Below are 22,434 nucleotides of genomic sequence, written 5' to 3' on the forward strand. Positions count from 1 at the left end.
ACAAACACCGACGTCGTAAAATATGAGCACTCCTCAACAAAATGAGCTCGCTTATTCATAATTGCTTTGTTAAACAATTTTTAACCCCAGATGCGTGTCGGCTTGTTACATTAGTTCCTCCCCTACAAACTGACAAACGATAATAGAGCCTCACTTGAAACCAACGTAAATCGATAGAAATGTTTGTCGTTTTTTACGACATTTGCAGACGAACTGTATCAGAAAATTATGAAAATTTAACGATTTATCGACCGCTGAAAGTAGGTTATTGGAACGCTCTATTAAAACTAATATTGTCACCTTTGCAGGGTATCGTTTGGTAGCTCCAAGGGGTCCATGGTTGAAACGCTTATTTTTGAAAGTCCTGTCCAAGAAGAACCCGAGCCGAGTCCGATTCCTGAAAATGCAAACCCTTTTCCTACAGATCAAGATCAAACTGAGTAAGTTATGTTTTAACTATTTAATTACTTTAGTTTATAACGTTTTTTTTATATTTGTATTCCAAAAACTCTAATAACTCTCTTCATAAGACTTTAAATCTTGATGGAACAATCACCATATTCATCGCTTAAGCTTTCCAGGTTTTGTTAGGATAATTTAAACACCAACATACAAAAAGTTGTTTGGACTTAATTTACATTGACCTGATGATATTTGAAAGCAAATAAAATATTTAAAAATTTGTTAATCAAGTCACTAACGAATGCGAAAGACACCACAAAAAAGATTGATTCAAAACTGTTGAATAATAAAAATGACACAGATTGTTTCTTTTTTTTGCACTAATTGGTGTTAGTTTCTCTTACTTTAACCAGCTAAAATCGTCTAAAATATTTTTATCCCAAAAACCTTGATATACCTCTTTTCATAAGACTAAATCTTTATGAAAACCTTTACCATTTGATCGTTTAAGTTTTATTGGGATAATTTTACCACAAACAAAACAAAGACTGTTTGGTCTTAATCTACATTCACTTGACGATATTTGAAAGCAAATAAAATGCTTACACAGTAAAAAATATTCTGGTGTTATTCACACTAAATGACACTAAAACTGGTCCCCAGAGGACCACATGCTAGGGTGTAATATTTTCTAGTGTAAATTAACTTTTTTGTATATGTACTTTTAACACCTAAGTAAGGTAAAAATCTAGTGTAATAATAGTCAGATTTTATAAATGTTTTACACACTTAACTGAATGTTCTAATATACTTCCTGAGTGTACAAAGCATTGAATTCTTGTGTGGTTACAGTGTAAAAATGCTTTACCATAAAAGCATTCAAATATTTATAAAAAAAATGAATACAAAAGCACAAAAAAATAAAATAAAAAATAAATTCAAATTACATACCTATTTAACAAAAATATGTTTTGGAACAACACATAAGTCGTTAGAACCGTAAAAGGTAGTTACCACTTATATGTCTCTTCATACTTTAGCAACATTAAATCAACACAATATTATTGCTGCCTTGTTGTAAAAGATCTGAACTTATAAACTGCCTTTATTTAAAATCACTATGGTAGAAGACAGGGTGTTTTTCAGTCTTCTTCTAATTTGGCCCCTTCTAAATTTACCTTTATTAGTGAATATACTAAAAAAATTAGACGTAACTCAGAAATAAAATTAACTAGACGCCCTCTGGTGATGACTTTTGAACTATGTCGAAAACAGTAAAAATTCCACATTTAACTGACATTTAATGAATTGTTCAACAATTTTGCGTGTATAGTGTTAATTACTTACAATAGAAAGAATCACTTTAAAAGTACGTGCTGGTGAAAACTAGCGTTGACTTTGGTTCTGTCGTTTTTCGTGGTATAAAGTGTTTATTGTTGGAACTTGAAAGTGGATAAAAAGTGAAAAATATTTAAATTTTGATTACAAAGTGTTATCAAACAGTTGTCTAATTAATGATTATAAGTAATGGATCACAGCGAACACAAAGTTGGGCTCAAGAGACCAATAAATTAGTGAAGTGTGTGAATTTTAGGTTAGAATTTTCCACTGAAAAAATCATGAAATGCTGCGGTAAATCTACAAAACTACAATAAAGATTAACAACTGCTGATACATTTAAACGTAAATTATGCCAAAAGGTAGGCTTTTCAATGTCTTTGTAGTAATTTTCCAATAAAGAAAGTGAACCAAACAGTCATTCGTTATTCGTGTTTTCCTCGTCATCTCTCATTTGTCAACATAAGTTTCTTGCATCAAAGATACAATAATCATTCCGCATAGGCAGTGCAATAATTGTGAAGCCCCAAAATTCGTACAACGCTCAAAATATCCGAATAAACATTTTCCCGCCATTTATGGTTACTGTTTTCGACCTTGCTCAGTGGCGCCCCCAACGGTAATTTTACTTCCGAATAGACAAATGTGACACATCTATCTAAGTCATATCTAAGTCATCAGTGAGTATAACTAGAAAACTAAATTAGTATAAATTATCTCTTGGTAAAAGAAAAAACATTTTTAAACGGAAGAAAAAGTTGTTGGTTGTTTAGGGCAGGGATGTAAATACATTTTATATTTTTAGGGACGTTTCGATTTTAATTAAATCATCATCAGGCTGCAATATTGACAGGTCTTGCTTAAGGTGACATGACACGAACACATATTTTTATAGCATTTTTGAATTCATTTCTTGAAACTGAGTAAAATGTACAGTAGTTGTTACTACTTATCTGTCGTAGTTTTTGACATATGTCAATTTTATTATACATGTTTATTTGCAGGGGTTTATTTAAAATATCACAGCTCGTGAACACTTTACAACAAGTGAATAATTTTTTCTGCATTTGTTAGACAAAAGTTCAAAGGGTCTTCTCAAGTCTTTAGGGTTGTCAACTGTCAAATTGCAAGGCTACTATGATTTTTTGAAAATGATGATTAAAAAATGATTATAAATCAGTTTTTTCAAATGTTTTCTATTGCAAATGAGATAACATAAATTTTTATGAGGACTTTTATTTAACATCTTCTATATCTATTTCTTACAGTTTTTGAAATAATCACAAAAACAGAATGTTGACTCATTATTTTTATTTTTAATCAAGTAATTAAACTTTGGAAAAATACGAGAAAATTGTGCTAATAATAAAAAAAATGTTCTTCTATTTGTTCACCATTTTTATGCAAGAAGTTCAAAATTCGATGGCAGACTGATGAGTTAATTTTCATAATTCACTAAGTTATAATAAACTATATAATTAAATATTATTGTTTTCTGCTTATTCAATAATGAACCAACTAAAAATTAAATAAAATATTGAAGTTTGACTATTGTTGACCATTTACAAGGTCTACTTGATTAACTATGAAAATTACGAAGTAAAATCAGTTTTTTGTGTATTTTTCAAAAACTGTATAGGACGTATTGATAAAAGTCACCATAAATATCTATATTCTTTTGACTGTCGATAAGAAAATAGGTCGTTCCATTTGAAAAAACTGATTTATAGCAGTTTTTTGAAAACCATTTTGAAAAAATCATACTAGCCATGAATTTTGACAGTTGACAATTTCGAAAATTCCAGAAAACTAATCAAATCTTCGGTTATCGAATGCAACAAGTTACTCATTTATCGCAAAGGGTTTAAGGGCTGTGATATCTTAGATAAACCCTTGCAAATGAAAATTTAAAACAAAAACGTGACATATGTCAAAAAGTATGACAGATGACTACCAACAACTTAGGTAAATTGTACTCAGCTTGAAAAGGTGAATACAAATATGGGATAAAAATGTGTAGTTACTATTTAAAATTTCAAACTTGTCGCCAATTTTTTGTAGTTCTGGAAGCTCAACCATTTTGAAAATAATTTAGTTCAACTCGAAATGGCCTATTTGGATCGTATTCAAAATTTTGAAGCTCTAGCTTTGTTAGAAATTAAAAAGTTTCTAATGTAGGCTTTAAAAGAATCACCCTGTATAATTAATGGATAATGGCTCAAGGCGGGTGTGTTGGAAATAAACGCGAAGCCTCTGTTTCAAACAATAATCTATTATGGAGTGAATAATAGCGATTTTTCTTGGAGCGCCTTTCTGTATTGTTTGGCATTTTTAATTTCTGTTTGGAAAAACTAAAGTCATTGCTTTTAATAACGAATGAATCGCACAGTTGCATGCATGTACCGGGGAAAAGCCGGTGCTTTAGCTCATTACAACATTTCGCAAGTCATTTATTAAACGGTTTTCATTTTAATAACAGACAATGTCATTATCTCTGAAGAAAGAGTTGCGGAGGCGCCGTTTTTCTTTATTCTTCCAAATAATGGCCAGGTATTTAAGGATTTTAATTTTGACAGTAAGTGATGAATGTGTTTTTGAATTTAATGAAAACCGAAAAACTTATCTCTTTTTCTCTAAGCCGATCACAGCTTTGTTATGGAACATCTGGGTCGTAATGTGTTATGATTTGGAATGAATTTAGGTTTTGGAATTCTATTGTGGAGGATGTTTGATGTTTATAAGTTGAATCCCCTTTGGAACGCGTTAGTATTCGAGGCAGAAGTTATCTTTTACTGCAGGATTGTAGTTGGAAGAAGAGAGTGTTATAAATCCGCATTGCTTTATACTCCTGAGACACATTTTAATTTTTAATGATATTGTTAGTTAAGCAAGACACGAAACAATTAATGAGAAGTTGAAATTGTATTACTTCTCAAGATCCGGCAATGGATATGGGACATACTCTTAGTTGGGAATCATGTAACTTTGTTGGCGTGACGAGACTTTATAACAAATAGAAAAACGTATTTTCTGATTTGGAATTGGGTAATTAACCTAATTTTAAGGGATCCCTAATTTGGAATCTGATTTTTTTTTCACTTGATTTTAATTAATGTAAGGAGTTGAAGTTGTTTAATACTTAACGTACAATTTTAATTCAGTTTCCTAAAACAGTGTCTAATTTATTAGGTTATTTAATTAAAATGTTGAATATGCAATTAGGAGAGATTAGATCGAACACAAAACATTAATACCTAAAGCTATCATTCATTTCTCTAAAAACCAGTGATAAGGAGGTAAAATGTTGTTTGACTCAACTTTTAATTAGATGGTATCATAAATTAAATACACTACAGTTAGACAAATTAAATTTAAAATATTGATTTATTATGTAGTAATGTAATAAATTATTTAAATTTAATTTAAATTAGACAAATTGGAAGAATTTAATAATGTAATTTTTAGTTGTTATCAAGAACATCAGATTTGGAAATGTACACTGATAATTGCCAAAATTATTGATTATTAACTCGTTGGGTAAGTTAAGCGGAATTGTCTCCATTTGTTTATAAACTATTGTTGTTTTCACCGAGCATTTCTTTAAGAAATTTAACATATTCTACAGGAATATAGTTGCTTCTAAATGACAACTACTGAGGTTCACATTTCTGAGGATTTCGTGTTTTAAGATTGAGCATGTGGTCATTTTTTGTAGCTTTAGGTTGTTGGTAGTTAACAGCAAGAATTAACTGTAAAGCGCAAACAGTAGGGAGGTAATCTGGTCACTAACTTATCTTGGTTTAATGCTTCTACAAGGGTGGATAAAACCTAAAACAAGAATCGCCGAATAAGCTGCAAGGGCTTTGAGAAATAAGCTGTTGAATACGAAGGAATTTTAGCACAACTTTCAAACAAAATCTTCTAGTGATAAGTTTCTAAATTATAACTTTGCTGCAATTTACAAACGTCAAACAAAAAGTATTTTTAATACTGTTTTGACTACGAAATTACAAACTCATTGCATAATACGGTTTCGGTATAATTTGTTATTAAAATTTATCATTTATTTTAATATACCTATAAATACTCACATTTGAGAAAATGAACTATTATTAATTTAGTAATTATTTATTAATTAACACAGAAATATGGATTTGTATTAAATACTTACTATATACGTACATTGGGTACTCGTACAGTCACGATCAAAAGGAATGACACCCATAAAATTTCAGTCACATATATTTTCGATTGTTTATGATTAATGTGCGAATTTGACTACTTTTGAAATCGTTTAGGTTTGTAGAATAATTGAACTTCATTACCAGGCTTTTGCTATCCGGCCCGATTAATAAGAGTGTCATTCTTTGTAATTGTGACTGTATCTATTTTTAATTTTGGAGCAAATTTAAAATTATGTCTCATAATTTACATAATTTGGCAAGTATGTGTGTACTGTTTTATGAGACTTGGAAATTTTTTTAAAAACTTTTTAATTCAAGCTAATTGTTACATGGGGTTTTCATTAATTTTTATACTCATAAATAGCACTGCCTCGTGTATCTTTCAGAAAGTTTCTCGTAAATTATACGTAAATATTATTTCTAAAGTTAAGGTTAAAGTTGTTCTTTGAATTTCTTTTAAATAAAAAAGTTTAAATTTGTTTCAGTTATGTGTAGCTACTAATTAAATAAGTACAAGGTGAATATGACAGTTCTGTGGTAGTAGAACGTTTTTACTTTTTCAAGCGAAAACCAAAAGAACTAGACGTTTTTAATTAGGATCTTCTTCAGGCACTTTTATACAAGGAATCTAAATCTGTCATCGTATTTTCCAAGGCGTTCGTAATGTTAGAGTTACAACACTCAACATTGGTTTTTCTTACGGAAGTCATATTCGCTTTGTGTATTTTTGAAGAGTTTTTATTCCTGATTACAACGATGTATCAGATGATATTATAAAATCTTACATGCTGATCAAAATGGAGAAAAATGCATTAATGCGAAGAGCGCTTTGGAAAAAACGATAACAATTTTGTTTTTTAACCAAAATAGATCCTAGAGATTTTTTGTAGTTTTTTTCCAAAGCACTGTTTGCAAAAACGCTTTTTTAATCAGTATGTAAGTTTGGATCATGTCATCTAATACATTGTTCTAATCAGGAGCAAAAAGGCTTCTCAAAAATACAAGTATTAAATATGGGGCGTCCATAAGAAAAACCAAAGCTGAGCGCTTAACTCTCACGTCAAAAACGTCTTGGAAAAGACGATGATAGATAGATAGATTTCCGTTAAAAAAGTGCCTAAAGAATGTTCTTCTTACATCTAGAACTTTTGGTATTTGCTTAAAAAAATAAAAACAAAAATTACAATTTTTTTTATTTTTTTTTAATAATTCAATAACTAAAAATGATACATCAAATTTTCTTTCAATTAATGGTTCAGCATAAAAATGCGGAACTTTGACCTAATTTAACCATATTTTTTATAATTACTGAGATTCCCATAGAGGAGCTCGAAAAACGGACACCCTGTACTGTAGTAGCAAATTATTAGCTCAGAACTAGCTGTTACAAATCATTCATGCACTTCAAAAAATAATAGCTAATGTAATTTACACTTCCAGTGAGAGATCTAATCATTCATAACAATTTTACAAATTTTTTCAATCTTATTAAAAAAATAATTTTGTAAAATGCAACGTTGGCATTTTTGTACAGGCTGTTCAAAAACTGGCGCACCAACTCAGTGATACGTTGTTAAGAAGTATGTGTAGATTAAAGGGAAAATGTTGAAAAAATTCCTAAAGTCGTATTTTAAAAAATCTGTAGCTACAAACTTATTTTGTTAACTTTTTCAGTTTCTATTATTTTTTTAATGTTCTTATGTTTCACACCAAGTAATCGTTCCCTAACAAAACGATGAAATGATAAATTTCTATTAGACTAGCAGTTTTTTAAATTAAAAAAAAAATAAAATTCATCAAAAAAATCACAATCTGTAGATGTGCCAACACTGGGAATTATTTCCTACGAAACCATTTCAAAAATAATTTATTTTTATTGTTGATCAAATTCTATTGATCGATTGTTAGACAACGTTGCCACATTTCATTTACTGAAAATTCCTTATTTAACAATAATTTTAATACAAAAATTTTTTTTAGTATTTTTACCTTTATATGTAAGCAATTCCATTAAATCGGTGCGCCGGTTTTTTAGCACCCGGTAGTTTTAAAACATCTATAGTTCGGTTATAGCTAACAAACGAATCACACTTATAATGTCCAATATTTAGGCAAAAATTGAGATTCTGTTGAATTGACTACATACAAAAATCGCTTAACTTTTTCTCAAGTGTGTACGTAGTTTTAGTGGTCACGTTGAAAATAAAAAATTATACCTTTGCAAGTCGTTTACGTGTAGGCATGGACTATAATTTTTGACCTACCCTCGTAGGTGAGTTAAAATTACGTAAATACAGTAACCACTTAAATTTGTATGATTAAACAAAAATATTTCACTATGTAAAAAAAAGAAACGTAGTTTCATACGTGGAAAAAGAGTATAAAAGCTCGTCTAAAAATACAGAACTCTGTAGTCACCCACTTGTCGGATTGTATGGTGGCGCTCTGTTGCAAAACAGCGAACTATCGCCAATCCGCGATGTTTGAGGCGTGGCGTTCGAAGCGTGTTGCGTACGAGTGTTAAATATTTCGATGTAATAATTTTATAACCTCGTAGAGCATCATCGAAGTTCGGAAATTGGTGGTTTGCGAGTACTTGGCGGCGGTTTTCCAAAGTCAGTCAGTGCAAGTGCTTTTGTGGTCGCGCGTCCTCTGCCTATCAAAGCCAAAGCATCGGCGTCGATAAAGGTGCGTATCCCACGAGCGAGTTCCCTTTCCTAACAAAGGATGAATGGCATAACCGGGGGATCGATCCGGGATATTTTTAACAGATGCCCAATTGTGTATTTAATTTTCCTTTTGTTAGCAGCATGAATGGATTTCTTTGCATAATAATATGTGCCGCCAAAAGTATAGGTCAAGAGTGACTGATGTTAGGTAATACCTATCTGTCTGTGAAAGTAAAAAGAAGCTGCGAGGCACCGCGACGGTGACTAACCACAAAAATATTTAGCCATTATCACGTGGATTTCTCATTAAATTTGTTGCTGCATTAAGAATTTATATTGACTTATAAATTAATGGTAAAATACTCGTACATATGTTGTTGCCACAATTAGCTGCTACGGAGTGTTTATTATGTAAATTTTGATATCGTTTTATCGTCTATTGTGTGTAGGCGTCAAAACTGGAGTACACAATAAAATGTAATTGAAAATAATAATTTATTATGTCATGTGTAAAGTTAGAACTTAACAGCTACAGGTTCTTTAAAATTGTTATCCTACAAACGTCGTAAAAGTGACATTTTGATGACTAAAGTACTTAATAATGCCTAAGCCATAAAGTCCAAATGACTTGATTAAACAGAGAAACGTATAACTAATTATTTTTTTATTTTTATAATAACAAAAAATGTTATTAGTATTTAAAAGTACAATTCGTTCTATTCTGAACACAGGTGTTCCACACAACTTTATGAATCTCGGGCCTAATGTATGCTGAAGTATGACAATTTTTTAAGGGGTGAACAAACTGGAGTAGTCTATTCAATTTTTCAAAATTTGTAATCGAGTTTGAATATGTACATATTTTTGATAGGCGCAGGTCTCGAAAAATTATCGAACAGACGTCATTGCAATTTTTTTTTGATGGACAGTGTAAGTATGGTAATATTCAGACCAGGAATTACGATTTTTTATCACAAAAATTGTAATGATTTTTTATACAGGCTGAGTCATTAGTGGGTTACTTCTGACATGTTCCAAGATGCAACCCAATATACTAATTGCACTTATAACTTGGATATATCTTTTGATTTTTAAAAACATTAATTGAATCAACACTGGTTTTTTATTTTTTTAATAATAATAATTTATAATGAAACTTTAGTAAAACTGTCAAGACAAACTTGACGCTATCCAGAACAATGTGATTGTGGACTAGATTTAATTTTTTTAACGATTACCGATCTGGTCAGCTGGAAATCAGTATTTTTGGTTGCATATTTATGGAAATTCAGAAATAACCCACAATTGATTCACCCTGTATTTAATTGTATGCTGTTTTTATATTATATGCAACTGTTCACGTTCACACTTTTGGTACACCATGTATAATATACAATTTTTTTCTTCTGGCACCTTCTGTCTTTTTTGCCTAAACTATATATTCTTTACGAAAAAAATAATTAGTAGAAATCGTTTATTACCTACTGTAAATGTGATAATTTTTTAAGAATTTTTTACTTTCTTTTAGTTTTTAATTTATGGAAAATTATATTTTTTTATAACGTCGATTGGAACGCAGCTTTTATAATTTCTGGGAAGGAAAACACTGATTTAAAAACAATAGGTACTACTACATTTTTAGGACATACTCTTTAACATAAAAAAAAATCATTTTGCCAGTAAAGAAAAATTATTTAGCATAAGAAACATAAAACTAAAAGGAATTAAAAGAAATTGGTAGCGTACTCTTATTTTTCTTAAAGTGTTATTATACAAATAGGTATAAAATCAACATAATATATTTTTGTAAATTCATTAATTTAGGCAAAAAAACACTTGGTTTCATAATTAGATCAGACCCTGTAGATGTATCATCATTGATGATGATGGTTGATGGTGTGGTTACTTATCACTAGAAAATATTCAGTCAATATTTACAATCTAAATAAACACTTGTTGACCTCTTTTGCATGTTAACATTTATTATTTATTATTACACATTAAAGTTGATAATGCCTCCGCCTAAATTTTTCTGTTGTTTTTTGCAGTATATTAACAGTTATTGAAAGCCACTCTTGTAATAGATTCTATTATGATAATATCCTCTAATATGATCTTAAGCGTTTAACACGAATATACAGGCTGTTTCACGAAAGTCTGCAGCTGTGTTACCAGTTAAATTTTTTTACCCACTATCATGGGGAGAATGTAACTACCCTTATTATGAGTATCTCTAGAAGACGTTTTTTTGTGTTATTACTCAAACGCAGGTATTTCTTTACTTAACAAAAAGTAAAATGCATAAAAGACAGATTCGGAAAAATATTTTCCATATTCACGACTTTTTTTACTACCAAATTATTAAAAATGGGATTAATTATTGTAATAAATAATATTCATGGATATAACGAAAATCAATATTTATTTTGTTATCTAATAAAATCTTCTGATTATGAAAAAACCAAACCACAAATTATTTTTTATCTCAGATTAATGTAATTGTTTTTGAATGCATGTATGCAAAGTTATAAGAATAATTTGTCAGTATACTAAACGAATAATTATCGTATTTTTTAATCTGTTTTTTATTCGAAACATATTTCTGTCCTCAAATTGGTAGATTTGTAATCTCGGATTGCTCCTTTCCTCAAAAACTTCTTTGTTTCAAGCTGTCTTTAATGCAAGATAAAATTATTTGCGAAACACACGAAGAAATTTTGTTCTTTTTTTTGAGTTCTTCATTTCTTGCCTCCTGGGAAGTAAAAAATATTTTTTTAACTTGTTACACGAATGGCTGTTATTTACTATCATATTCAGTAAAATTATAATTTCAGTAATCAATTGTCAGCGCTATTATGGTGTTCAGTATACATCCTTTGTCAGTAATAATAATTAACTCATAATTAGCTACATTTCTAATACGTGACATATTTGTCACCAGTATATGATGTGCATAATGACGATTGTTCAAAATTGGCATTACATTACCAAAAAAAAATTAAAATACAACCTTGACCGAAAGAATGCAATGTTAAGTAAGCGTCTGTTGTATAAAATATTTAAAATTGTGCAATTTTGCTCAATACTTATTGGCTTAGAATTTTGAATTTTTAGTATAGTTGAGGCTAAAAAATCCTCAAATCTTTTAACATTTGTTGTCCAATGAGTTACCGATCTTTGCCTAGAAAGATTTTTTTGTACAAAACGCAGAAGATGGTTTTTCCCACAAAACGTAAATAAGTGTATTATCATAAAGTTGTTTACTTCAGTGTAGTTATAAATTCACTGGGTGTAAGTAAAGTGAAGATTTACGTTATACTGTGCGTTCAGAAAGTCTTTAGATCAACTCTTGCTGTGATATTTTGAACTATCAAAGACAATAAAAATCTATCAATCTAAATTCCACAGCAAGAGTTGATCTAAAGACTTTCTGAACGCACAGTATTAGTTATCTGTTTTAAACTTTCTTTCTCAATAATGTTCTGTACTTTCCTATTTGAACTGAGCGACGTTTTCTATAAGTAAATTGTCTTGTGGTTTTTGAGATTTACTTAGCGGAAATGTTTGAATAGGATGAAGAGATTTATGGTGGTATTAGTGAGTAAATTGTGTGAAACTAAGTTATAACAAATGCATCGTTGGAGTAGTAATTCATTTGTTAAACTTAACTCTTCTCTTCCGTCACTAAAACATCCAGTTAGCAGGAAATCCTACATCTAAAACAGAATGAATCGGAATTTAACTTTTTCTTTTAATTAATCATTTTTGTCAAAACTCTTTTTATTGTTCCTGATGTTGTTTATAAAGTAAAGGCGCGTAATATTTGTTGATACATCTTCTGATAGCAGATCTTAAAAAATCATAAAATTAGCATAAATATTTTTGTTATTGTTGTTAGTGCAACAATGTAAACAATTAATCGCCAACAGCATCATAGTAAAGACTTTATTTATTATTTTTGGATTCAGTTTTTAATGGAACATCAGAAATAGAATGCGGGTCAGGGTAACCAATAACTTGGAGTAAATTTATTATCTGTGCAAAATTCTATTCAACCCACGATCTTTCTGTATCATAATAAATTTCATCTTGTGATACGTTTTTTTTTTTGTTCAAACTGAACTTGAATTAACTGTAGTTGTGAATTAATTTTTGTTTAGAGGCTTCGTTTTTAAAAGAGATGACTGAGATTATAATTCGATCGCACTCATTTGAGTAATGGGCTCGCTTTGTGCTCGTGCCATGTTATCTTTTGTCCTATTAATAAAGTTTTTGTTTGCTTTGGTTTCTTTGTTATGCATTGATGTTTTTCGCTCTTTTGTATGTTGGACAAGTTTACCAACAGTTCTCTTGATAGTCAATTTGATACAGTTAGGAGCGAACATAATATTGTTTCCAACACTTTTTTTAGGGTGTTAGCAAAAGGTATTTTGTCCTTAAGTAGATTTTAAATTTTACTTTAAAAGTTCGAATTTTTGGATGCATGCAAATACAAACATTAGATGCACTAATTTTTTTTTCGAATTTTGTAGATTTTTGATAATTTTTTAATGATTTCTGTGACTCTTAGAGCCGGTTTACAGAACATTTTAATTGCAATTAAATTTTAATCGCAATTAACTTGACATTTGTCAATGCATTTTAAATGGCAACTTAATTCAAATTAGTTTAATTTTTAATTAAATCTCAATTTTGCTTTCTGTAAACCGATCCTTAGTTTTCGAGTCATTAGTTTGACAAGTACTGTCATGGGTTTCCAAAAATTAAATAATTAATTGTGTATTTTTGAATCTAGTGTTTAGTGACTAAAGTTGTGCGAAACACCCTGTATAGAAAAAATACTTTTAGCAGATTTATCCTGCATTTAAATGTAATTTGAAATTTAATTAAAATTTTAAATTTTTAGAATTAACTTCATAATGATTTTATTACAAAAATTCAAGTAGCAATTTTTTTAGAGCAATGCAGTTTGGTTTAATAATTTATATGAAAAAATCCTCCCACAATACATGAAACAAATAATACATAAATCTGTTTGGTATCATCCTGGATTTATTTATCGTATGAGAAGCGTCGTAAAAACACTCCTTATTTATTGGCTTATTAAATTTAAACGTCCTCGTAACTTTACGTAGGTATGTGTATCTGCTGACCTTTTTAATTGAATCTTCATCAATTTAGGTCAGTTTGGTCATATAAATTCGAACTTTATGTCCCATTACAACGTAGGAAGACAAGGAACAGTTCTGCATTGTGACGTCTTTGGCGTGTTACCATTTTTAAACACAGACTGAATAAAAGTTGCAATAAAATGCTGAATAAATCTGAAAACACGAAGGTGTTTATACAATTTTTTGCAATCTCTCTGAGTAATAAATGGATTAGGGCTTCGTTTCAAGTAGTTTACAGTTTACATTGCATCGGATTTTCCTATCCTAAATTTTGCACAGGGTGTATAGGGTATTCCAGCCAATTATTGACCTTTAAAGCTAACTAACTCCCTGACTTACCTAAAATTATTTTCGAGTACTCAAGGTGTTTCCGAAATTAGCTACAGTACTTATCATTTTATGTTTATATATTTTGGGATTTTTGTCTGTAGCTTTTTCTTGTTTTTAAGCTAAATAAAATTGTTATTGGTTGATTTTGCTTAGTTTTTGAAAATTGATTTTTAACAAAAAACACGCTATTTAAAAAAATATTACGTAAAATGATGCATGTAATTTTTTTAACTCAGTAAAATCAAGAAGATAAAACAATTAAGAAGTTCGTTGCAAGTTAATTAACTTACATTTTTTACACTTTTTTTTAGTTTTGGATCTAAATGGCTTTTAAATTGTTTTTCTGAAAACATTAACAGTTAAGTGTTTTTTCTGATTACTCAAAAGATATTTAACTTTAAACATTAAAAAATTATTAACTATGGTTCGAGTAGTCGAAAACTGAAATTTTCAGCTGATAACAATTTTAATGTAAATAACTCTTAGGTCATTATTCCTCATTTATTACGGTGAAAATAAAAAAAAATTATGTTATAATATAATGGCAAATCTGTGCTAACAACAATGTTCAAAGTCAAATATCTTTTTACTTAATAACGTTAGTAGGTATTTAAAATCTTTATGTTTTAAGATAGACAATTTAATAATCTTTCTGAAGTAAAAACAAAAAATAGGGTGTTCAATTTAACTTTTTCAAGTTATTCAACTTGTAATAAACTTCTTAATTTTTTAATCTTCCTAATTAATGCGTTAAACAATTGGTTCAGATTTAAGTATGACTTTCTCGCTTAAAGTGCTGAAAATATTACTTTCCTGGAATTCTTAATTTTTGTGTGCAATAATTATTTTTGGAAATTGTATTTTCGTCAAAAAAATCAAATTGTTTAAAAAACTAAGCAGAATCGACCAATACAAGTTTAGATTAAAATCATCAGTATTAAAAGCTACTTCCAAGAATGTAATAAAATTTATACAGCAAAAAATACCTACAGAAAATCACAGAACTTTATGTTGGCTATTTGTTTTGTAGAATAAATGTACCTAAGGGTTAAATTGAAGAAGTCCGAAAATTCGGATTTACAATTATTTATTTCAAGTGATTTAATATAAAATAAATAATTGTAAAACCTTAACATTTACGAATTTTTTATATATTGTTTTTTCATTAAGATTCTCGTCATACCTACTAGACTTACATTGTGTACTTACCAGTACACTACAGATTGATACCTTTTCTTCAAATAAATAACCTGTTATTTTTTTAAATAGTTATTACATTTTGTCTATTATTGAATTCAAGATACTTTTTCTCATTTATTTACATTCTCTAGAATTAATTAATTAATTAATCAAACCAACAAAGTTTTCAGTTTAAAGTTTATTCTGTTAAATTAAAAATCACATTTTTTTAATAATAATAGGTATTACATTTTGTCTATTATTCATTTTTTTACATTTATTAGAAAGTTAATTAAACCAACAAAGTTTTCAATTTCAAGTTTATTCTGTTAAATCACAAATCACAATTTTTAATAATAATTGTAACAATACCTATATAAAAACTAAAAACGTCACTCACTATGTTTACACGGAAACTTGATTACATTATCAACTTGGTAATCATACTTTTTTTTACGTTTTTTTAAATGAAAACTGTAATTTCACATATTATTTGTAATAAATTACTTAGCAAAATGTATATTTACCTAATAAAAGATACTTTTTAAATGTAGGACAATACTTTCTGCGCACTACTCGTACACTTTTGCAACATAAAACTTCCTGTAAAAGTACTAAAAATTGATACCTATATACAAATGATGCAATTTTACAGTGATTTTTTTCAGTGTTGACTGTTCAATTAAAAAACATAAGTTTTTATTATAGCACATTTCTGAAGCCCTCTGTATATTTGAAAATTATTTTAGGTGATGCAGAAAATTAGTAACTGGGCTTCTGTGAAAAAATAGTTATTTTTCAATTATTTAGAGATCATCAGGTCATCACTCATCAGTAATGAACTTTTCCAACTTTCTGGGACACTGTATATTCAATCGTTAAATATAAACTTTTCTAATAAATGAAATAAGGGGAAGAAGCAGACGATTTGGCTCGTTTTTAGACGAAAAATTTCTACTATACAATGGTCAAAAAAAATCAAAGTCACAGTGAAATCAGCTAAAATTAAGAAAAAATTTTAAAGTGCGTCCAATCAAAAACATCCAGTTTCTTCGCATATGTGCGAATATTGTTTTAGAAGTTCCGGAAAAGAGGAATATTTTTGGCCAATTTTCATAGTTGTTTTGTAGCGGGATATTTATGTGTTGCAGTTTCAGTGATGCGCAGTATATTTTATTTACCCTGTCATAATTTGATTTAAACTGCGCCAAAGTGACGTAAACAGGATACCTCATAATCGGCGAATGCGAATGGCGCCGTTAAAATAACTCCACATTGAAAGCAGCAGCAACAGCATTATCACAGGTCTTCACTGGTCCGTGTCCAAATCTCCAAATGATGATAATATTATTAGTATCGATTATCTGTCGGTTTAGCTATGCGTTCGCTAGTCTTTTAGACAATTAGCCGTTCTTTTCGTCGAGTTATCATCACACCCACTCTTTACATAATCTCGCAAATTATTGTGGGTCCCAGTTGAAAACGATCCAAAATACATCTGATGTCATAGTTGACGACTTTCATGCTATCACGAATGTGGCAATAGCAAGGCCAGTTGTCTGTCGGTTGTGACATCGGAAAGGTGGCTTAAATTACCAATTTATTTAAGGTACAGTGAGATAAGATAGTCGTGTTTCCAATATCCCGAGGATTGAAAAAAGGTTTTGTTTAAAAATCTATTTATAATGCGGTTACGCCCGATGTGTTGGCAAATTGCCGACACTTCGTCAACATTTTGTTGCTTGTTGATATTTAGGCGTAAAACTTTTTCGGCCTGTTCTAAAAATAAGCAAATGTGTTTGAGGTTTTTAAGTTGCATGTATACGCTATCATCACTGACCCGGTTGTTCCTAATGTACATTTTTACCACATCCATAATAATTGTGTAAACACGAATTGCTAACAATATATTTTAGTTTGTCGTTATCGCGATGGACGTGCACAGGTATGTTTTAAAACTTTGTGTTGGCGTCAGAAAAATTGTAGACAATCTCTCATATTTTCTTGTTTTTTTTCGCATTGTTACGGTGCTGTAAGTTTACGATTCCATCGTTGTTTTATAAAGCGAAACGATGCAGTGAATCCTTGCAAATAGTATTTACTGTAATTAAAAGAACATTAGTGCCTGAAAATTACATTTAGCGGTTCCAAGGTTCTACTCCGAATTGAAAAAATGGAGATGAAATAAAAATTAATTCGATGTCAGTTGAGTTTCGTTCATAAATAAATGAAAACGATCGATTTTAATCATTTAACGGTATTCTTACGTTGACAAATTATATCTATCGAAATATCTGTAACTGTATCATTTTTATTGGACTAAAAGATGAAAATGTTTTTATGCCGCAATAAAACTTCGTCTGCAGACACATCAAAATTCAAAAGGGATAATTATTACCGATAGCATTTTATTACAGCATAAAAAGATTCTCATTGTGGTAGTATACAGAATTGATTGAATGACCTGGTATGAATTAATGAGATTTTACGATGCTTTGGATGAAAGTGATAAAATTCAACGTTGTGTAAAAATAAAGATTTTGTGTGATTTTGTATAATTTTATACAAGGTGAGCCTACTAAAAGTATATCAGGTGTTTTAAAAGTTTAGGATCAACTCTCGTATGGTAATAAAAAGGGCTCTCAACAAAAAGTAAAAAGGAAGTCAAGTCCATGCTACTTGTTTTTTATTTTTTAGTATTTTTTTTGGTTTTCTCAGCAATTTTCTTTTGTTTTCAATGATGTCAGGTTTAATTTATTGTACAATCTGTCTATAAATGAATGTAGGATCGTAATAGGTATTAATAGTTTGCCTCTTTAAAGAAAAAGCGAACAATATTAGTATATGATAAATTTGGTTTTACTGATTGCCTGAGTAGATAAAAATTGGTACTTTTCAGAAATTTCATAGAAATAAAATAATTAAATGCATCAAATTCAAATTCCAGAACCACCTGAGACCCTACACTCTTTTATGAACAGTCTATATAAATTGCGAGTTTATTAAATATTTGTAACACTGTAGGACGCTAATTGGTGATTTTTTTAACAGATGTTAGTTTAATGTTGTAAATTTTGTCGCTTCCGCTAATTAAATTCAATTTTTTTATCTGAAGTGCCAAAATCTTAAACTAAAAATCTAACTTTGATGAGCTATATTTTGCAAATAAAAGCTCAAACAATTTTTTTGGAATAGGAATTTTAACTCCTTTTGATGTCCTTTATGACTACCCAAGAGATGGTTCGAGACTTTTGAATCACCCTGTATATTTTAACTATATTTTAAAAACTAATAATTGCACAAAATTCAGCATTTGCTAATAAATACTTTGTATTTTTCTCTGTCTGTATTTTTTTCATATTTTCTTTAAGTTTTTTACAATTAAAATTAGTGAATCAATTATGTAATTATTTAATTTCTATTTAGTAACTGCAAAAAATACTATTTTCTGTGTTCTCTATAAAGAATTTTTTGTTCGAAAACATTATTTAAGCATCGTTGTTTTAGAATGACACTTGAAATCGTAAAATTGCGATTAAATAATATTTTCATATCTTTAATTTTTTTGATGCATGTGAATTTTTTTCAAAATTTTACTGCAATTTCTACTTCTAAATACTAGTCATGTTCATTACAGGGAGTGATTCAAAAGTGTCGGTAAATTTCTTGGGCAGTGATCAAACTAAGTTAAAAGATTTATTTTTGAAATTCGATCTTTTTATGTTACTGTATTTAAAATGCATGATATTGTGACTACAGCGATGGTGATATATAAATTCGTCGCGACGTTTCGACACTTTATTGTATCATCTTCAGGTTATAAAAAATTACTGTTGATTTTTCTACATAACGAAATAATTTAACATTACTTTCTTTTGCTTTACGTTTCTTTTGGTAGAATATTTGTATCATGAAATTCTAACTAAAATTTGACAGTCAAACGTCAACACATCAACAAACGATCACGTCTTGTCCTTAATAACATTAAGAGTATTTTTGAGCTTACGAATGTCAACTATGAAATTATGTGGGAATGCAAATATTACTGCACATAAATTTAATTTCACTAAATGTTACGACTCATTTAGCAAAATATTATGAGATATTGACAATTGAAAAAAAAATGAAGGAAAAATTTTTGTTATTTTTGCAATATTAACGTTGAAAATCCTGCATATGCATATTAGGTACTGCTCAAGGGATGAAATGATATTTCTAACCGTGGGATTTTGTAATTTAATTATGATGACATGAGTGGTTAATATTAATAAAATTTTAAAACAGACGATTCTTAACTGGAGTTTGGAGCAACTTTTCTTTGAAAAAGTTGTTGCTAGCTCCAAAATTTTGTTTTTTTAGTTTATAAGTTTTTCTTTATTAATAATTATTTACACATTTTTCCCATAAACAACATCTGAGAATAGCTTATTCTAGCGTGACATAAGAAACCTTAAATAGGATCATTAGGATCTGATATTCTAGGCAGGTATTTTTCCTCGGTTTTGTTTTTATTAAACAGCATTCAGTCATACATTTAAACGAGGGGTAACTCGCCTGATTTCCTGTAATTGTCTCAAATATTTTCTCGTCCAATTATTTTTTTTTTAAGTTTTAAGTGTCTTGGTGGATTTTAAATAGTCTTTAAATAATGCCTTTTTGGATGCTTATAGCCGGTAACAAGTAAAGAATTTTACATAATTTTCAAAGAATTTTTACATTTACAATTTTAGAAAAAAAAACATAATATACACCTCAGCACTTAAAAAGTACCTAAATTATTTTTACACTCTATACATATTTATGATAAAAAAGCAGTTTTACCGTTTCAGAGAATGTGGTGTATATGAGAAAGGGCATATACAATTTTCTAAAGTGTTTAAATTTTTTGACTTGATTTTTTTTCTTTGATGAGTTGCAAGAAAATATTAGATATTGTAAGTGAAATTGAATGATTCTGGACGCACTTGCAAAGCAGCACAAAAACGATGATCCACCTCTTCCTGCAAAAGCATTTTGAAGTCAATTAGAATACAAAGAAACGGGGCTTTGCCGTGTTTTTTTACCACCGGCGTCCGGAAAATTAATGAACCTGTTGAGGGGCTTTCCGATAAAACTTCGTGTTTGCGATACATTGACTGGAAACTTTCATTTAAAAGTTAACACGACGGAAAAATCGATCCTGGGTTTAGGACATGCATCCTTGGGGAGCGATAAAGTGGTGGATTAATGTTCTGAAGAAAGTCAACGTGTTTTTTACCAAATCAGTGTTCCACTTTTAGCCATTTCGTTTAGAGGTGTTTCCAATTAATTTTAACCAGAGATACAAAGGGAGTTATTAGGTTGGAAAAATAATAATCTGTGTTGGTGCGGAAACATTAAAATTGTGAAATTGCTGGAGCATGTCTTTGGCTAAAAGTGCATTTTTGTGAGGAAATTAAAGTTTTAATGGGCCCATAAAGCTGTGTTTGTAAATATTTGTTTAATTAAATAAGGCGTCGACATTTGGGATTAAATATTGAAATAAGTTAAGTTTGTGGTTGTAAAAAAATGAGACACAATTCCTTTGACTGTGAGATTGTCTCAGAGACATTGACAATGACCATATTGTGTGCCACCAAGTTTAATTTAGTCTAAATCTGTACCGCAAGGTCGAGTTAAGTAATAGTTGGGTAATCCAAAATTCTCCGGTGTGAAACAATCTGTGTTCATTGTTAAGATCCGACCAACTTCTGTGCGAGTTGTTGAACAAATATTCAGTGTCAATAGTGGAAATTTACATTTTTTGAACTATTCAAGACACAACTCGGGTCAATAACACTGATTTGAAAATTCGTACAATCAGCTGGAGTGGGAAAGTTACGAATAATTAATTCTTCAAACGTGTGAAAGTTATTATCGAATCAGTGGGTGACAGAGGATACTTTGAGTTTCCGCCACTCTTCCTTCCTGTCATACCTTCAAAGGAATTCATGACACCTTTGTCTAAATGTCGCTTAAGTGAGTACGTTTACAGAATCGCATTAATTAGATTTCTCTCTCGTTTTACCAAATTCGGACTTAATTAAAACCCGCTTCCGTTTCAATTTCACCGATGTTTATTTGCGTAATTTTTTTGCAGAACCGAACGAGAAAAAGTGCGAGTGACGTTCTTTCAACAATCAAAACCTCAAGAAGTCGATTTACCGGATGAACCTGTCGTTTTTACCGACGCTGATTTCATAATGGCCACCACGGTAGCTATGAATGAATCGAATCATGTCGTCTACAATAGGACGGAAAGGTGAGTTTTTGTATTGCTGTAAGTGACTATGTCACACTAAAAGCTCACAAAGACTTGGAAAAACTGTATCCATGTTGCGTTGACTTTTTATTAGATTTTTACGCTGATGAAATGAACCTGTTTTTGCGATTATTATATTGTCGTGGTCGGTGCTTATTTCGAGCAATAAAATGTGTTTTATGCACTATCAATTAACAATCACAGTGTAGAGACTTTTTGGTTTAATAAAATTGAGTCATGTGTTAAGAACTTAAGGACTCGCTAGGATATATTTTACCGCTTCTTTAACCCTTTTTTTTTTAATTTAACGTACTAGTTTTTGCAAGGGATGGACGATTCGTCGTCAAAATTTTCCAAAAAAATATCCAAGTGATGTGATTTATCCTTTTCCGGAAATTGAACTCAATTCAATTTGCAAAAATTTGGTTATAATGGAATGAGAATTCAATAAATTTGATAAACAATTTTGAAATAGTATACATATTACCATGCGATTTTCTAAAATTTTTGATCTAGTTATCCATGACAGTTACATTAACTCATGACCATTACGAAAATAAGATTCCAACATATTTTTTTTATGTTTTTCGGTGAACATTTTGGACATATTGACAGATAAAGCGATGCTAAAGTTATTTACGCAACTCATTGGCAAAACTGTCATGGATTACTAGATCAAAATTTAAAAAAATCGCAAGTATTTTTCTTTTTCTTTTTTTCAAGCATGAACTTCAAGGATGAAATTTAAAAACAAAAATATAGCTTCGTCAAAAAAATGACCAATTCTGTTATTTTACTTCTTATTTTTTTCAGTGAGTTATTTTTAAAATGGATGGAAAATGCATTTACTAAACTAACAAAAATTTCAGTATTATTATTAT

The 22,434-nt window shown here is 29.7% G+C and overlaps 1 protein-coding gene across 2 annotated transcripts in view; it reads left to right on the forward strand.

Annotated features, from left to right (window-relative positions):
* LOC100141567 (uncharacterized protein) overlaps positions 1 to 22,434 on the forward strand; it is a 98,711-nt gene that overhangs the window by 52,128 nt on the left and 24,149 nt on the right. For both annotated transcript variants that reach the window (XM_008193135.3, XM_008193134.3), the window contains exons 3-4: positions 309 to 440; positions 21,392 to 21,553. In XM_008193135.3, the coding sequence (XP_008191357.1) occupies positions 309 to 440; positions 21,392 to 21,553 (294 nt within the window). The remainder of the gene's footprint in view (positions 1 to 308; positions 441 to 21,391; positions 21,554 to 22,434) is intronic.

Source organism: Tribolium castaneum, chromosome 1 (genome assembly GCF_031307605.1).
Source record: "Tribolium castaneum strain GA2 chromosome 1, icTriCast1.1, whole genome shotgun sequence".
In the NCBI taxonomy this organism is placed as follows: domain Eukaryota; kingdom Metazoa; phylum Arthropoda; class Insecta; order Coleoptera; family Tenebrionidae; genus Tribolium; species Tribolium castaneum.